This window comes from Cystoisospora suis (assembly GCF_002600585.1).
Source record: "Cystoisospora suis strain Wien I chromosome Unknown contig_5864, whole genome shotgun sequence".
Lineage (NCBI taxonomy): Eukaryota > Apicomplexa > Conoidasida > Eucoccidiorida > Sarcocystidae > Cystoisospora > Cystoisospora suis.
This window is the reverse complement of record NW_027158653.1, coordinates 700-13,461: the sequence shown is the minus strand read 5'-3', so window position 1 is coordinate 13,461 and position 12,762 is coordinate 700. Positions and strand designations below refer to the sequence as shown.

The following is a 12,762-nucleotide window of genomic DNA, read 5'->3' as shown; positions in this document are numbered from 1 at the left end:
TGCACCAACAACGGGGGCTCGAGCTATTCCTGTGCTTGCGCATCGGGTTATTACCTTGATGAGAATTCCTGCCGTGCTGCAACGGACAGTTTGTGCTCTCCGGGGGAGTTGGGTCGACAGAAGAATGTCAACGAGTACACGTGCGTGTGTCCGGCAGCGTACATAGCGGAGGACTTCAGTGCTGCTAGCGGTGTCACACTCCAGCGCTGTATCCAAGACGTCTGCCATGGAAAATGCCTACCAGGCAAGTGTACCAGAAACTCCTCGGCTCCGGGGGGGTTCACGTGCGAGTGTCCGAAAGGGTACAAGGTGAAACCAGGATCGGCCGAGGAGGACGAGGAATGCGTAGTTGATCCGTGTGCCAAAAATCCTTGTGGTGAACCTGATGCTGTGAAAGTCTGCGAGGGACTCCCCGGAGGCGGCGTTTCATGCAAATGCAACGATGGCTTCTACTACAATAGCTTCAGTCAGCAGTGCACCCGCGACGACATATGCGACTACGGCATCTGCGGCCCGAGCTATGCTGTCGAGAGCTGCATTTCGGAGGGTCCCGGAGAGTATACGTGCACATGCAGGAGGGGGTACAGCCTTCAGGAAAGCAGCAGTGGAAAGAAGTGTGTGCGGAGTGACTACTGCAAAGACGACCCGTGTGGTCCTCCTGAAGCGGTAGAGGAGTGCGTGTCTGCACACAACGGCTATACGTGTCGATGCGCGGAGGGCTACAAGCTTGTCCGGGATCCTTCGCACCCTCATTGCGAGGCTGGTGCCGTTGCCCACTGACTTCGAAGTAACCACTAGATGTGAATTTGGCACCGCGCATCAGCTGGGAAAGCTGACAGAAGACGCCAGCCGTGTCGAAGCCCTCCGAACCCTCCCCTTCGTAACAGACACACCTGTTCTCTGCGTACGTGGGTGACGCCTGTCACACGGAGAAGTGGGCTGTCGCGGCGAATGACGGAGCCAGCACGTTTTTGGCGGTGCCTGAGCTCGTAGAGCCCGCCAACATTCCGATGCCGACTGCCCATCGATGGCAGCAGGGCGGAAGAGGTCCACATCCCAGCACTTATTTCGGGGAGCCCATATGTGGCCGCGTGAAAGCGTAGGGAGATTCTGTGCTCTAGGTGCCTTTGCCTGATACCAACTACGGGCCGACACTCGCTCGGCAGAAGCCGGAGGTTGGCTTTTGTAGAGGTTCAGGCTCACATAGTGAAAGAACGTCATTGCCGGTTGATTGTGTATCTCAGGGTGGCATGCGTCTGCAAGTATGGCCACTCGTGGGTGAGACCTTGGGGGTATCTGCCTGACGGGCGCAAATTTTTTTCGTATCTGAGCTCGTCCGCTACTGTTTTGTTTACGAGGGAGCTTTCATTTGTTCGACTGAAAGGGGCCGCAGGGACTTCCCTTTGTTAGGTGAAGACGCCTCAGTGTTCAGGGTTTCTTCGAGGCCAGTTGGAGCTGCAACTCGCGGAAGCCGAGCAGCAAACACAACTGCAGACTGAGGGGGCGGCACACCTGGAAACCAGACCTCGAGCCTGGTATCACGGCGACGGACGGGCAGTCACGTTAGACGGCCGCCGCTCGCGAGCGGCGACCTCGATTGGCCAGCTGCAGTGCAGCTTCACACCCAGTGTGGTTGGAGTACGGGCTGTTTGGGCCAGCCCTTCACACGAGTGCCCGTGCGGGCAGCGCAGACGTCAGGTACTGGCCTGGTGGCAACCTTCCCGGAGATCCTTATGTACACTATGAAGTAGAAGTGGACTTCACAAATACATGCGAGACAGCCTTGTACAACACGTAGACAGCAGTGGCAAGGGGCTTTTACATGTCCTGTGCACTCCATTTCGAGAGCAGACTGAATCGTCGCAGAACGAAGCTTCGCTGTTCTTGATGTTCCTCACCACACTCGTTTTTCGAAGGCCGGTAGTGACAAGCTGCTGCCCCACGCGGTTATGGGGCCACTGACTGCTGCTGCCTCTCAAGCTTGCGAATCGTGCAGCACGGGTACTTCTTTAGTAGCCTGCCAAGCTGTCGTGCAGTTGCCTGAACTGCGACGTGTGCAAACTCAGAGCCCTGTATCTCTCCTCCAGTACCAGGCTGCGTGCTTGGCCGTCGCTGATGAGGCAGCTGAACGTCATGCTTCACCTGCAGGGCAACAACACGAATCCCAAAACCAAGTCCAACAGCGTAGCCGTCCGCGACGGACTTCTCGAATTCGGGGTAAGGCAGGCTTCATCCCTGATAGCACTTCTGGTCTCTTACGCGCCAGAGAGACGCAGAGACACGACGCTCTTTCCTGCATTCTCTGGTACGGCTAGGAGTTAACAATTCGAACCGAACAAACTTGACTTCCGCATTCAGCTTCTTCGCTTCACTTCTCTCTCTTACCAGAAGGAGCTGGTGTGCTGGACTTCGTTCGGCGCCGAACGTGCTCGCCGTCAACCGATAAAGGACTACGACGAACTCACCATAAGGCCTCTGCGCTTTAGTTCGGAAACCCGGATGGAAGAAGAATGGAAACGAGTTAAACTTAAATGATTAGGTCTCCACAGACAGCAATAGTAGCCTGACACACACTGACGCGCATGTGTACCCCCGTGTGAATTTGTACCCTACTTGGCAATCCTGGAGAAGTGCGAAGACACCGCGGGCCTTTTCTGGTGGGAAGGAGACGAGAACGTCTTGGGGTCGATATTCGATAGACGCTAAAACGACGGATTCCTCCAGCATCTGAAGCATAGCAAACGGAGAGTCGGTTTTGCGGGTGTTTGGCGCGGCGGACCCGTAGAATGGAGCGGTGCACGCGGCACTCCGTGGCCGGCTATCACTTCCCTAGATAGCCTACCCCGCTTCAGTACGGACAGCTCGGACTCCTGATCACAGTGTGCGGCTGTTTCTGAGTACAGCCTGCGACGGCGACATCACCCTGCACCCGAAACACTACGTACAGCGTCACCCGCTGCCTAGCTCTGGTCGGCGCTCCCCTCATCGCTTGACAGTCACATTTGCAGAGGACTGCAGTGACTACATCGACAGCGCAAAGCCCTCGGGCAGTGGTATATCTCGAACAAATAGTAGAGAACCGACTTGCTCCACTGACGACAGACAAATGCGAGACATATGACTATTACAGAATCGGACGGTGTCGTTCCCATCTGCTCCCCGTTTCAGTGCAATGCCGTCTTCCCGCGGGTGTTAAGGCTTCAGAGTGCTAAGGAACGCACGCCACTCTGAGTGCCGCGTACAGTGCACCTCAGGGCAATTGTCACTCTGAAAAGTAGTTCCCTGTGCTTCGACTGATACAGCTTCTCCATCACGTGGAATCGAAAAAGTTGGAAGGCGACCGCCTGTAGTGCGTCACTCACACGAGTTAGAAGCCGAAGGCCGGTGCCATCAAGGGAGCTAACCAGGACAGCATTCGGTGGTGCGAGGCTGAGAAGAGCTGCCAGTCTCTCCTCGCTTGTGATTAAATCCACCTTCGTCCAAACCTCCAGAATCTGTGTGGCGCCTTGCCCCATCTCTCGTTCCACAAGCTTGACTTCTTCCCACGCCTGCTCTGAGTAGGCCGCAGCGGTGGCAGCCTCGAACTCCCTGCCAGTGGCAAGCACGTTTTCCTTTTCTACGTCCTTTATGACACCAGCAAGTGCTTTGTGTTCTTCAGAGCATCGGTTTGCAAAGGCCATAACTGCTTTGCCTGACCGGAAACACTCCCGGGCTCCTTTCGTCTCAGCTTCCTCTTGCGAGGGCGAACCGCAGTGAGCGTCAGAACTTGCTTTGTCCTGGAGCGACGGTTGCATCGATAACGGCGAGTCAGAGAAGTTGTGCGCAGCAGCATCTCCTGGCCGCGCGTTCGACTGCCTTTCCTGCTGAATGGTGTGGAGATGTTCGAGAGCATGAAGGGGAGACCGCAGTCGTTCTTTGAGAAGCTCTCGTTTCCTCGCTCTGGCCATTTCCTCGAAGCCTGGCCTTGTCTCCCTCTTAGCTGCTTCCGCCTTGGCATGCTGGTAGAGGGTTTGCAGAACAACCCGTCGCTGCTGCTGCCACATCGGGTGACTGACATCTACCACGTGCAGGATGATATCAGCACTCATCAGCTCATCAAGAGTTGCTTGAAAGGCGGGGAAGAGGGAAAGGGGGAGACCCTGACAGGAACGACAACTAAATGTGAAGCCAGAGTAACTCACAACGCACATTCCGCCAGCGCTCAAGGCTTTGAAGCATTGTGCCGAAGCAGCTGCCACGTCCGATCCCGATGCGTGCTCCTCTAACTGATGTAAGTCGAACCCCCCGCCTGAGTATGCTTCGTTACTATGTGCCGTATTAACAGGCTCCCGACGAGGGAATTCTCAGCACCTCTACACTTCGGCCCCGAACGTTACCCATCAGGCACGAGTAGTGCGGGCTGCGCCCCAAACTTCCACTCCAACAGCGGCAGTTCGGCGAAACAACGAAAAGAAGATCGTGCTCAAATAGACAAACACTCACGCTACTCCGTCAGAACCGCGTACCCACATCCTGAATTCGGTGGGTAAAGCGTTCTGAAGTGCGACCTACGGTAGTGACTGTTCTCGTCGAGAGTAATAATGAGTCTTTGAACGCGGGTCTCGTTTTCTCCAAAAAATAGAACAGGGAGAACAGTAGAAACCGCAAGGGCACACTACAGTTCGGTGCTGCTATTGTCTCTCAGAGTTGTCAACCGTTCGCGCTCCGTACCTGGATGAAGCCTATCGAGTCCATCAATATGCATCTCAAACCATTGGGGAGCCTCAACTGTTTCAGCTTCGTATCCAGAGTGCAGAAGAGACGGTCTTCGCTAAGCAAATCTGTATGTCCCTTCGTTAAGCTGTTCAGAAGTCGGGTCTTGCCCGCATTCGTGTATCCGACAAGGGCCAGAACAGGTACACCAGCCCGCTTCCGCCGTTGAAATACTCGGGCAGTAGCCTCCTGAGTGAACGAGTCCATCCAACACACGACGACATCGATGAAGCACTAGTAAAGATTTGGGTGCCAGCGTACTCTTGGCTCTTGTAGTGAGATGTGTTAAGCCAATTGTGTCTTGTAACGAAAGAGGAAATTCTCTCTTGGCACGGACCAGCCAAAGGATAGGTTAACACAAAAATGTCCCTCCACTACTGTGGGGATGTCTGCGAACTCTGTTTCTATGTTAAACTCTTCCGCTACCATTTCCGGAAGATGACTCTCGCCCTCCGGTCAAGATTCCGCTGACTCGCTGCGACCTCCCACCATTCTGCGGTGTTTCTCAGTCGTTGGGCAGAGCGAAACAAAACCTTGCCCGATTTGGCGCCTTTCTCCCTATTCTGTCTAGACACACACACGTACGAGTTTCCGCACAGGAATGCAAAGTCTCGTGGGAACGGCTGGCGAGTAGAAGCGGTTAGGCGCATAAGCTCTCTTGGTAGATCGACAAACGTGTTGCTGCACTCGTCGCAACTGGTCAACCAATTAAGGCCCGGACCGCGGACCAACCCTCATCAGTAGAATGACTATTCATATTTCTGAAGGGTGTGCAACCGCATTGCAAGACACAAATAGGCTTTCAGCCTCACTATTGCTTCCTCGTTCCGCCGGTAAGCCGTGCCCGAGAACTCACCTTCTTCACCTGGTCACGGAGGCGATTCAAGACCATGTCTACTTGCTGGCGTTCGAAGTCTCCCTTCGATCCTCGAGGAGAGGGAATGTACTGCTGAGTCACCTCATGCACCCACTGAGTCGCAAGCAGGAGGCATACGGCGGTACTGTGTCACTGAACCGAATGTCCGAACTGTCCGGAAGAATCCCCCTGGGACGGAGATCAGTTCGGCGCGCCTAGATCACGACTAAGCAACTGTAGCTGGGCCCCAGCCAGGCACCTACGGATCACGTGTGTGGCCATTCACTCTCCTGTCGACTCGAAGTGAGATATGTTACGTTCGCACTCCATCGCACGCGACCCGCGAACATTCGAGACTACCGCAGCCTGTTGTCCCGACTATCGACAACAGAGGGAACATGATACCTGACCAGGACGTGCTGTACTAGTTCAGTCGTGCCTCCTAGTACGGCTTCTGTCCGGGTGGGACAGCCCGGCACCCAAGGCCGTTCTTGGTCCCGTACTGCCCACTCAGGTAACTCTGCTACTCTGGATGGTTTGCTACCGGAGAGTTTTCACGCATATTCCAACGAGTGCTACACTTGCGCGATGCCAGAACTATTCTCCACGGTGACAGCTGTCGAAGGCCACCACCTCAGTGCGCCCTCAATGCGAGCCACACGTATCACGACACGCTTCACCGGAACCATATCAAGACGCACCTTGCAGGAGTGAATAAGGGCCCTTGTTGAGTTCGTTTATTGCTTTCTGCAGTCACGCTTCTCACGCAAAGAGAAGGCCGGGTCGCGTCTAGCCGAGACGCCTTGGAGCCGTAAGTGCGAGGATCCCTCTGTTCCCGCTACTCGCGGTGTAGTCACGAAACTGCTCATAATGTTCCCTACTTGCGCAGTCAGCAGGACAGTATTTTCGACAGTGCTAAGCTCGACGGAACCCTGCAGCTAGACCTGGTGCGCACCGGAGCGCAGCTTATGGCGAAAGCCTTGAACTGGGTGACCTCCAGCAAAGACGCTTGACAGACCGAGACAAAAATCCATCTTTCCCTACCTGTGCGCCCGAAAGGGAGGCCGCGCCTGCAACGCCGCGAATCAGCTCCATGAGCTGTCGTCTGCGAATCACTGAGCCTGACAGGAGGCGTGACCTGAAGTATGCGACACGTGCCAAGGCCACCTGCAGGGAAATCGGACCGAAGAAGGAACCATTCGTTGAAACATTCGTCGTACTCCAAAGGGCCTCATAGTGCACACTACTATCAGCAGTCACACAACGAAGTACGGATGCTGCACGTGAGCTTCTGTGGAGCGGTCATAGGTCCGTTCAAGTGAGCATATTCCCAATGCGCAGACGCTCGGTGCCGAAACGCGGCTCTTGAACAGAAGCACCAACGCTACCATGAGGTTGAACTTCTTAATCCATGGAGAGTCACAGGGCGAAAGCGTGCGGTGAATGGGAAACCATGGAAGTTCCCATACAGCTAGAACCGACCGCGGGAGATTGTTAGCTGTCTCGGCAGAGGAAAAAAATATCAACGACGAACAAGCCGTCCACTGCCTCATATGAACCAGGATTCAGCGGCTATACCTGTAGCATAGCCTGCTTGTTGCTCTGGGAGTGCCTGCTGAAAATCTCCAGAATCACCCGTTGCCGGTCGACAACCTCGACGCTTTGTTTACGCGGAAGCCAGCAGGGCGGCTGGCTGGTCTCGGCATCACCACAGGCGTCCACCACCGCCCCCGTGTTCTGACCGTCGAGTGCGTCTCCTCCGCCCCCATCTCCTCTTGAATTCGGAACGCGTCCACGCTGCTGACGACGAAGCGGCGTCCAGTCTTCTGCAGCAGCGGCTGCTGTCGCCATTAGAGCCGCTTCGAAAGCCTGCTGAAGGAGCTGCTGCTGCATCGGCCGCAGCCCTGAGCCGGTCCTTTCGTTGCTGCAGCTGCTCATTAGCCTGCCTGCTACAGATCGGCCCTTGCTGTAGTAACCGTGGAGGCCGAACATGCAGCCTTCAGTCTCATGAGAGAAAGCGGCACGGTAGTCAGTCGGCTTCGGAAGACCAATAGTCTTCCCTGGCTCAGTGACGGAAACGAAGTCGCCAAGTTCTGGAGAATCACTGCCAACACTGCATGTTTCGTCCCGGGGGGGCGAAACCGCTGCCGCAGACTGCCGCGTTGCACCGGCCGGTACACTGGCGTCGCTGCTCTCTCTGCTGGCAAGGCTTTCCGGCAGCGGCACGGCTGTGTATGCGTTGCTGCAGTTGATGAACACCAGAGGCGTGGGTGTACGGGCGAAGAAAGCTAACACTTCTTGAAGCTGAGGAACACGGAAACGTTCAGTTAAGCAGACTGCAGGCTTAGCTGTCTGGTCCTGTGCGAGGAAGACCAACGTTCAACTGGCACACCTGACATATCCTGTTCGCGCACCCGCAGCATGTCAAGCCAGGAAAGACGCAACCGCAAAGAAAAAATGGTAAGTTGCACATTTGTTTCTTTGCTGTATATAGTGACAGTCTCTTGAATGTGCGTGTTTCCCAGTAAAGTGTCCAACATCTCCCGGACAGCAAAAAGCCGCGGCTGATCTGTTTTTCGCGCTGTCATAGCACTGCTGACTGGGTTGCACATTAAGAGGGACTTCAAGGTCCGGGTCGACAAACGACTAGCAACTGCATTGACCCTTTCCTGTGCGATCAGGAAGGGACGACTGCAGTGAAACTGCTGCTGGGGCAATCAGCCAACTCCGGATAGGCAACTGAGACAGAGGAAGGGTAGTTTACCTTGCCTTTTCCCAACAGGTAGCTCGGATTTTCCTGCCGGATAACGATGACACAGCTTGCAGCCAGAGCGTCGCCGCCGTCTATACAAAACTCTGAGCCGCGAGGCTCACGTTCATCCATTGTGGCTGAGGAACCGCATCTGGGTCTCGTCGGGAGGATCAGAGCCTCAGGGACTCCTGTGTCCATGGCATCCGATACGTAGTCCCGAGCCAATTCTGCGGGTGATGAATGCGCGGTCTCCGTGAAGTCTAGCGTGGCGCCGCGGAACTGTTTTCCGTCCCCGCCCGACACAAGTGTAGCACCTGTATTAACAGGAGACGGCCCTGCCGCCTCCTCGTCAAAGGGAAAGGCGCGCACGGGCGCTTGCATACCAGACTGCCTCCAAAGCCGCGCGGGTTCAGACACCTTTGCGGATGAAAGGGAGCATGCGGGAATGGAAACTGCTCCCAGCATGTCTTTGTCCCCGCATATGGAGAAGCCCTGGTCCGCGACATCCTCCCCGCTGTTGTCTGCGTCTTTTCCGCATAGGCTGTTCTCCGGCCATACAAACCCAGTGCCTATAGCAACCAGCGGAGCAAAACAGCAAAGGCAGGCGCACCGAGCTGGCGTGTCGCGAGCAAGAGAGAAAGCGGTGCCGTGAGTGCATGACACGCCGGCAACAAACGATAGACAAAAGGAGATGCAGCTCGTCTGTCCTAATTACCTCACTAGAAGGACGTCTATGGAAATTTTGGAAAAAAGTGTCGCCCGACACCGGACGGAGTGCCGATTGTCACGCCGATAAAAGCCGGCTGTTCCCTTCATCGACTCTGAGATTCGAGACATCCAATCCACGCATAGCACTTCTCTTGCCCCGCAACTGTACCACCTTCAAGTAAGTACAGAGCGCCGTTGCCTAAGCGAGCGGAGGTGCTGGCTTCACGCAGTCACTCTAGTCGAGTGTGCACCCTTTCAGACCAGCATGAACCGCTCTGCTCTGCACTACGAAGACCAGAACCTTGGCCGGTGTCGGGGACAGATCGGATGATGTAACAAGTACGTGCTTGCCCCCGGCGACTCACACACACTGGACCCGTCGTCATAAGAGTACGGAAGTCCTCCAGGTTAGACGGAGAAAAAAAAGAATCTCCCTCCCTCGAGACAACAGAAAGTGTGGCGCCCGTCTTCAGTTGCTGACCGGCAGGGGCTGTACAGAGAGTGCGGTCCCCGCTGGCTGACGCGATCAGAAACAAGTTCCCAAATTGTGTCCTTACTGTTGGGTGTCGAAGGGCCCCTAACTACTCTCCAGTTCGCTGCCCGCGCTAGACCGATGGCTTCTTTGACCTCCCACAGTATCTCCTGTCCAGATGTACGAAACACAAGCCGCGAACGGAGGGCCCGATAACGGAGGACGACGGGTAACGCGGATCGTTCCCACCGACTACCATGAGAGTCCCAGGAGGCTTTTCAACGCGGCGTAATCGGCAGGCGTTACGCGAGGCCGGCAATAAAGCGGACTGGAGGGCTGCAAGTACCCAGCGGTGGTCTCACCGCTGCTTAAGTCCGGCTTCACATAAAAGGGGACTCGCCAAGGCTAAGCACTGGTTCAGCGAGGAACAGTTCATCTGCGCTGCACCTCCACAGCTCGTTGAATTGAAGAACTGAGCGACGTCAGTGCCACGCCGCGGGGTAGCAGCACTGTAGACAAGAGGCCGGGGAAAAATGACAGCAAGCGCGAGATCAGAACCTTGTTGAGTGAGCTTCGACGGCGGCCATAGGAAGCGGGCGGCCCCCCCCCCCNNCCCCGGGTATTTCCTCACTATCTCCTGTGTAGCTTGCCCTAGGTGAAGACGAAACGCAGCACCGAGTGTAACACTGTACAGGTTGGGTGTGCGTGCATATGCATGTTCTCGCTTCTCTGTCCCCAAAATAGTACCATACCTCTCTGGTTTTTCTCCGCATACCCTTGGAATGGCCCCTCTCGCCTCCTTTGATGAGCACGTGTAGGAGTAGGACCCTGGGAACCTCATTTCCGCCGACAGGATCGCATGTAGCTCCATCGTGGGCTACCTTTCTCTGTGGGCTCGACACTACTGGAGCAAATCGGACCGCCGATGTAGCCAGCAAATCCAAGCTACGCGTCCGAAGTTGCACGGCGCCGTGTCCAGTGTGTGTGTTGTAATTGCGGACGTTGCATTGGAGACGGGTGCGGTGTCTGCTAGCTCCCACGACGCCGCCGGCGGAACCTAGACAGTCGGTGAGGGAAACGTGCTTGCAGAGCAGACCTGCTCCACGTGCGGATGTCGTTGCCTCCCGGAAAGGCTCTGTCACCGGTCCCGCCAAGCCCTGCGGTGCAGGGCGGCGGTGGTGCTCTGTGATGTACTCGCATCGGGCCAGGATGAAATCGTGGTGGGCACCTTCGACGGGACTGCTGCACGGTGTGGCCGACAAAGAAAAAAGGCGAGAAAGGATTCCTCTACGTGAAGGCAGCTGGTCCGGACACAACGCTGGCCTGCACGGGCGACTAAACGACGGCGACGCTTCGCTTGCTGGCAGCGCATTCACTGAGACTTCTGACCTGCACAAGGGCGAAGGCTGAACGCGGCCGGCCAAAGTTGAGAAGGCTCCATTGCTTCGCCTAGAGGCCGCGGCCATGGTGACAACCCATCGGCTGAATACTCGTGGACTAGCTTTTCTGTCCGGACTTCGCTGGTACGAGATACGCCATACAACCCCGCTTGGCAGCTTGTGTTTCCGAGATCGCGAGTGGGTAGCACTAAGGAGAATAGAGCTACGGAGAGCGCCAGGAAGGGATAGTTCCGGGAATGAAGTACGACGGGTCTCATGCACCTGCTCTGTGCAGCCAGCACGTCTGGCATTGTAGTGAAGTCCGCTCGGACGAAGACGAGAAAGGAAGATGACGTCTGCATCGTTACATGACCGCCTCTGTTGCCCGCGGTCACACGAGTGGGATTGTGCGTTGACTGAGGGTCGTCTTTTAGGAGATGAGACAGAATGTGTGCTCGTGTAGCACCAAACTGCGTCTTGAGTCCTGCCGACAGCTGGGCGCAAGTTTGCTTCCGCGAAGACAGTCCGCGGCACGCAATGCGACGGAGTCGCCGCCACTGCGGCCCCGCGCAGGGTGCCCAATTGGACCACAGCCATCAGTGTGTGAACCTGCACAGCGCGCGCTTCATGCTGGCAAACAAAGTGAATTTGTATTTCCGGGCTCATCCGCTCCCTCGGAATCCATGCTAGAACTTTGAGACATGCGGCTGTTTCTGCATGCGGGGTGGAGACGCACGCCTGTCTGGCAATCGCGTCCGGGGGCATCGAAGTGACGCAACTGTTTGTTTTGGCTTTAGGGCTAGACTCATCCTTGGGGGCTCTGGAGTGACGCTACGTCGCCTACGAGAAGTGGAGTGGTTTAGATGGCGAGCGAGCGAAGGTGAGGCCTGAGGTCTGATAAGCGCGAAAGCCCTGCAGCAGCTCGGGAGCAAGTGTGGCTCAGAAACAACGGTGTCCAAAGCAGAGCACAGACGCGAATTCTTCCCATCACCTGCTTCTTCAATGTAGCCGACCTTCGCATTTTGAGAAGGAAGCTTGAGCTCAGTCTGCAAAGACACAGCCCTGCCGACCGGGGTCCCCTCGCGGCAATGCGAGCGATCGCCGGCTAGCTGAGGAGAGGGCGCCGTTCCGTTGGCACTGACGACTTATGTGCTCTTGTTATTCGGGTCCCCAATCGCTCGACGTTGAGCGTTTCTGCGCGCGACGTGAACCTCTGGCTCAACAAGCGAGCCTTTGTTCAGGTCGCGACTTCAGAACTCAACGGGGAATCGTGGCTACACACCCCGACCGAGACGCGCTGCCTGCGTCATCGGGGAGACAGCGCGCGCACAGGGATGGCGACCAACTTCAGCAGTACGACTATCAAGTCCGCTGCTGGCGGCTGCACCCCTGCCCAGCTGAGGCTATTGCTTAGAGAACGGCAGCCAGGCTTGCAACAGTCTTTTGTGTGGGATCCTAATTAGCGTGGTGCTGCTTTGCCGCGACTGGAAACCAGTTTCCGAACTCACATCAGAAGGAAGTCTTCGTTGAGAAAGGCAGGCTGCTGAAAAGCTTTCGTTCTGTCGAATAGAAGTCCAGGAAATCCGGAAGGCTGGCGACAATAAGCTGGGCTCGTCGCAAGCTTGACTTGTTCAGCGGTTAATACGCTCACGTGAATCATCCGCCTGCCAAGGCAGCCAGACAACGTGACGGAGATCACAGCTGTGAGTGGCCGTGCGCAGAGATCACGCTTGGTGTTCTTGTCGTCCCATCCCTGTTACTCGCGTGTGGACGGATATACTGTAGTGATCTGTCGCTACCGTGCGACCACGCGTGTTGCGTCGGGAAACGGATTGAGACAAAC

At 56.1% G+C, this 12,762-nt stretch overlaps 2 protein-coding genes across 2 annotated transcripts in view; one reads left to right on the top strand and one right to left on the bottom strand.

The window, feature by feature from the left end:
* Positions 1–1,434, top strand: part of CSUI_009667 (egf family domain-containing protein) — a 9,553-nt gene extending 8,119 nt beyond the window's left edge. Inside the window, exon 2 of the mRNA XM_068069779.1 lies at positions 158–1,434. The gene's annotated coding sequence lies outside the window, so the exon portion shown is untranslated. The remainder of the gene's footprint in view (positions 1–157) is intronic.
* A 231-nt stretch (positions 1,435–1,665) lies between these two features.
* On the bottom strand, positions 1,666–11,552 carry CSUI_009666 (gtp-binding protein). The gene is made up of 11 exons (XM_068069778.1): positions 10,930–11,552; positions 10,293–10,782; positions 9,626–9,710; positions 8,373–8,929; positions 7,187–7,912; positions 6,653–6,775; positions 5,609–5,722; positions 4,711–4,941; positions 3,363–4,139; positions 2,614–2,727; positions 1,666–2,142 (listed from the first exon to the last, which is right to left on the bottom strand). The coding sequence occupies exons 1-11, from the start codon at positions 11,514–11,516 to the stop codon at positions 1,948–1,950; spliced, it is 3,999 nt and encodes a 1,332-aa protein (XP_067918246.1). The 5' UTR covers positions 11,517–11,552; the 3' UTR covers positions 1,666–1,947.
* Positions 11,553–12,762: the final 1,210 nt, after the last annotated feature.

What these genes read in the sequence shown, in the direction of transcription:
- CSUI_009666 (XM_068069778.1), bottom strand. Translation starts at nt 11,516, where the DNA reads ATGGCTGTGGTCCAATTGGGCACCCTGCGCGGGGCCGCAGTGGCGGCG. An exon ending in TCCGTGACCAGGTGAAGAAG is followed by an intron (nt 4,942 to 5,608) that starts GTGAGTTCTCGG and finishes TCGTTCACTCAG; the next exon opens with GAGGCTACTGCCCGAGTATT. An exon ending in ACTCGATAGGCTTCATCCAG is followed by an intron (nt 4,140 to 4,710) that starts GTACGGAGCGCG and finishes CGTTCCTGTCAG; the next exon opens with GGTCTCCCCCTTTCCCTCTT.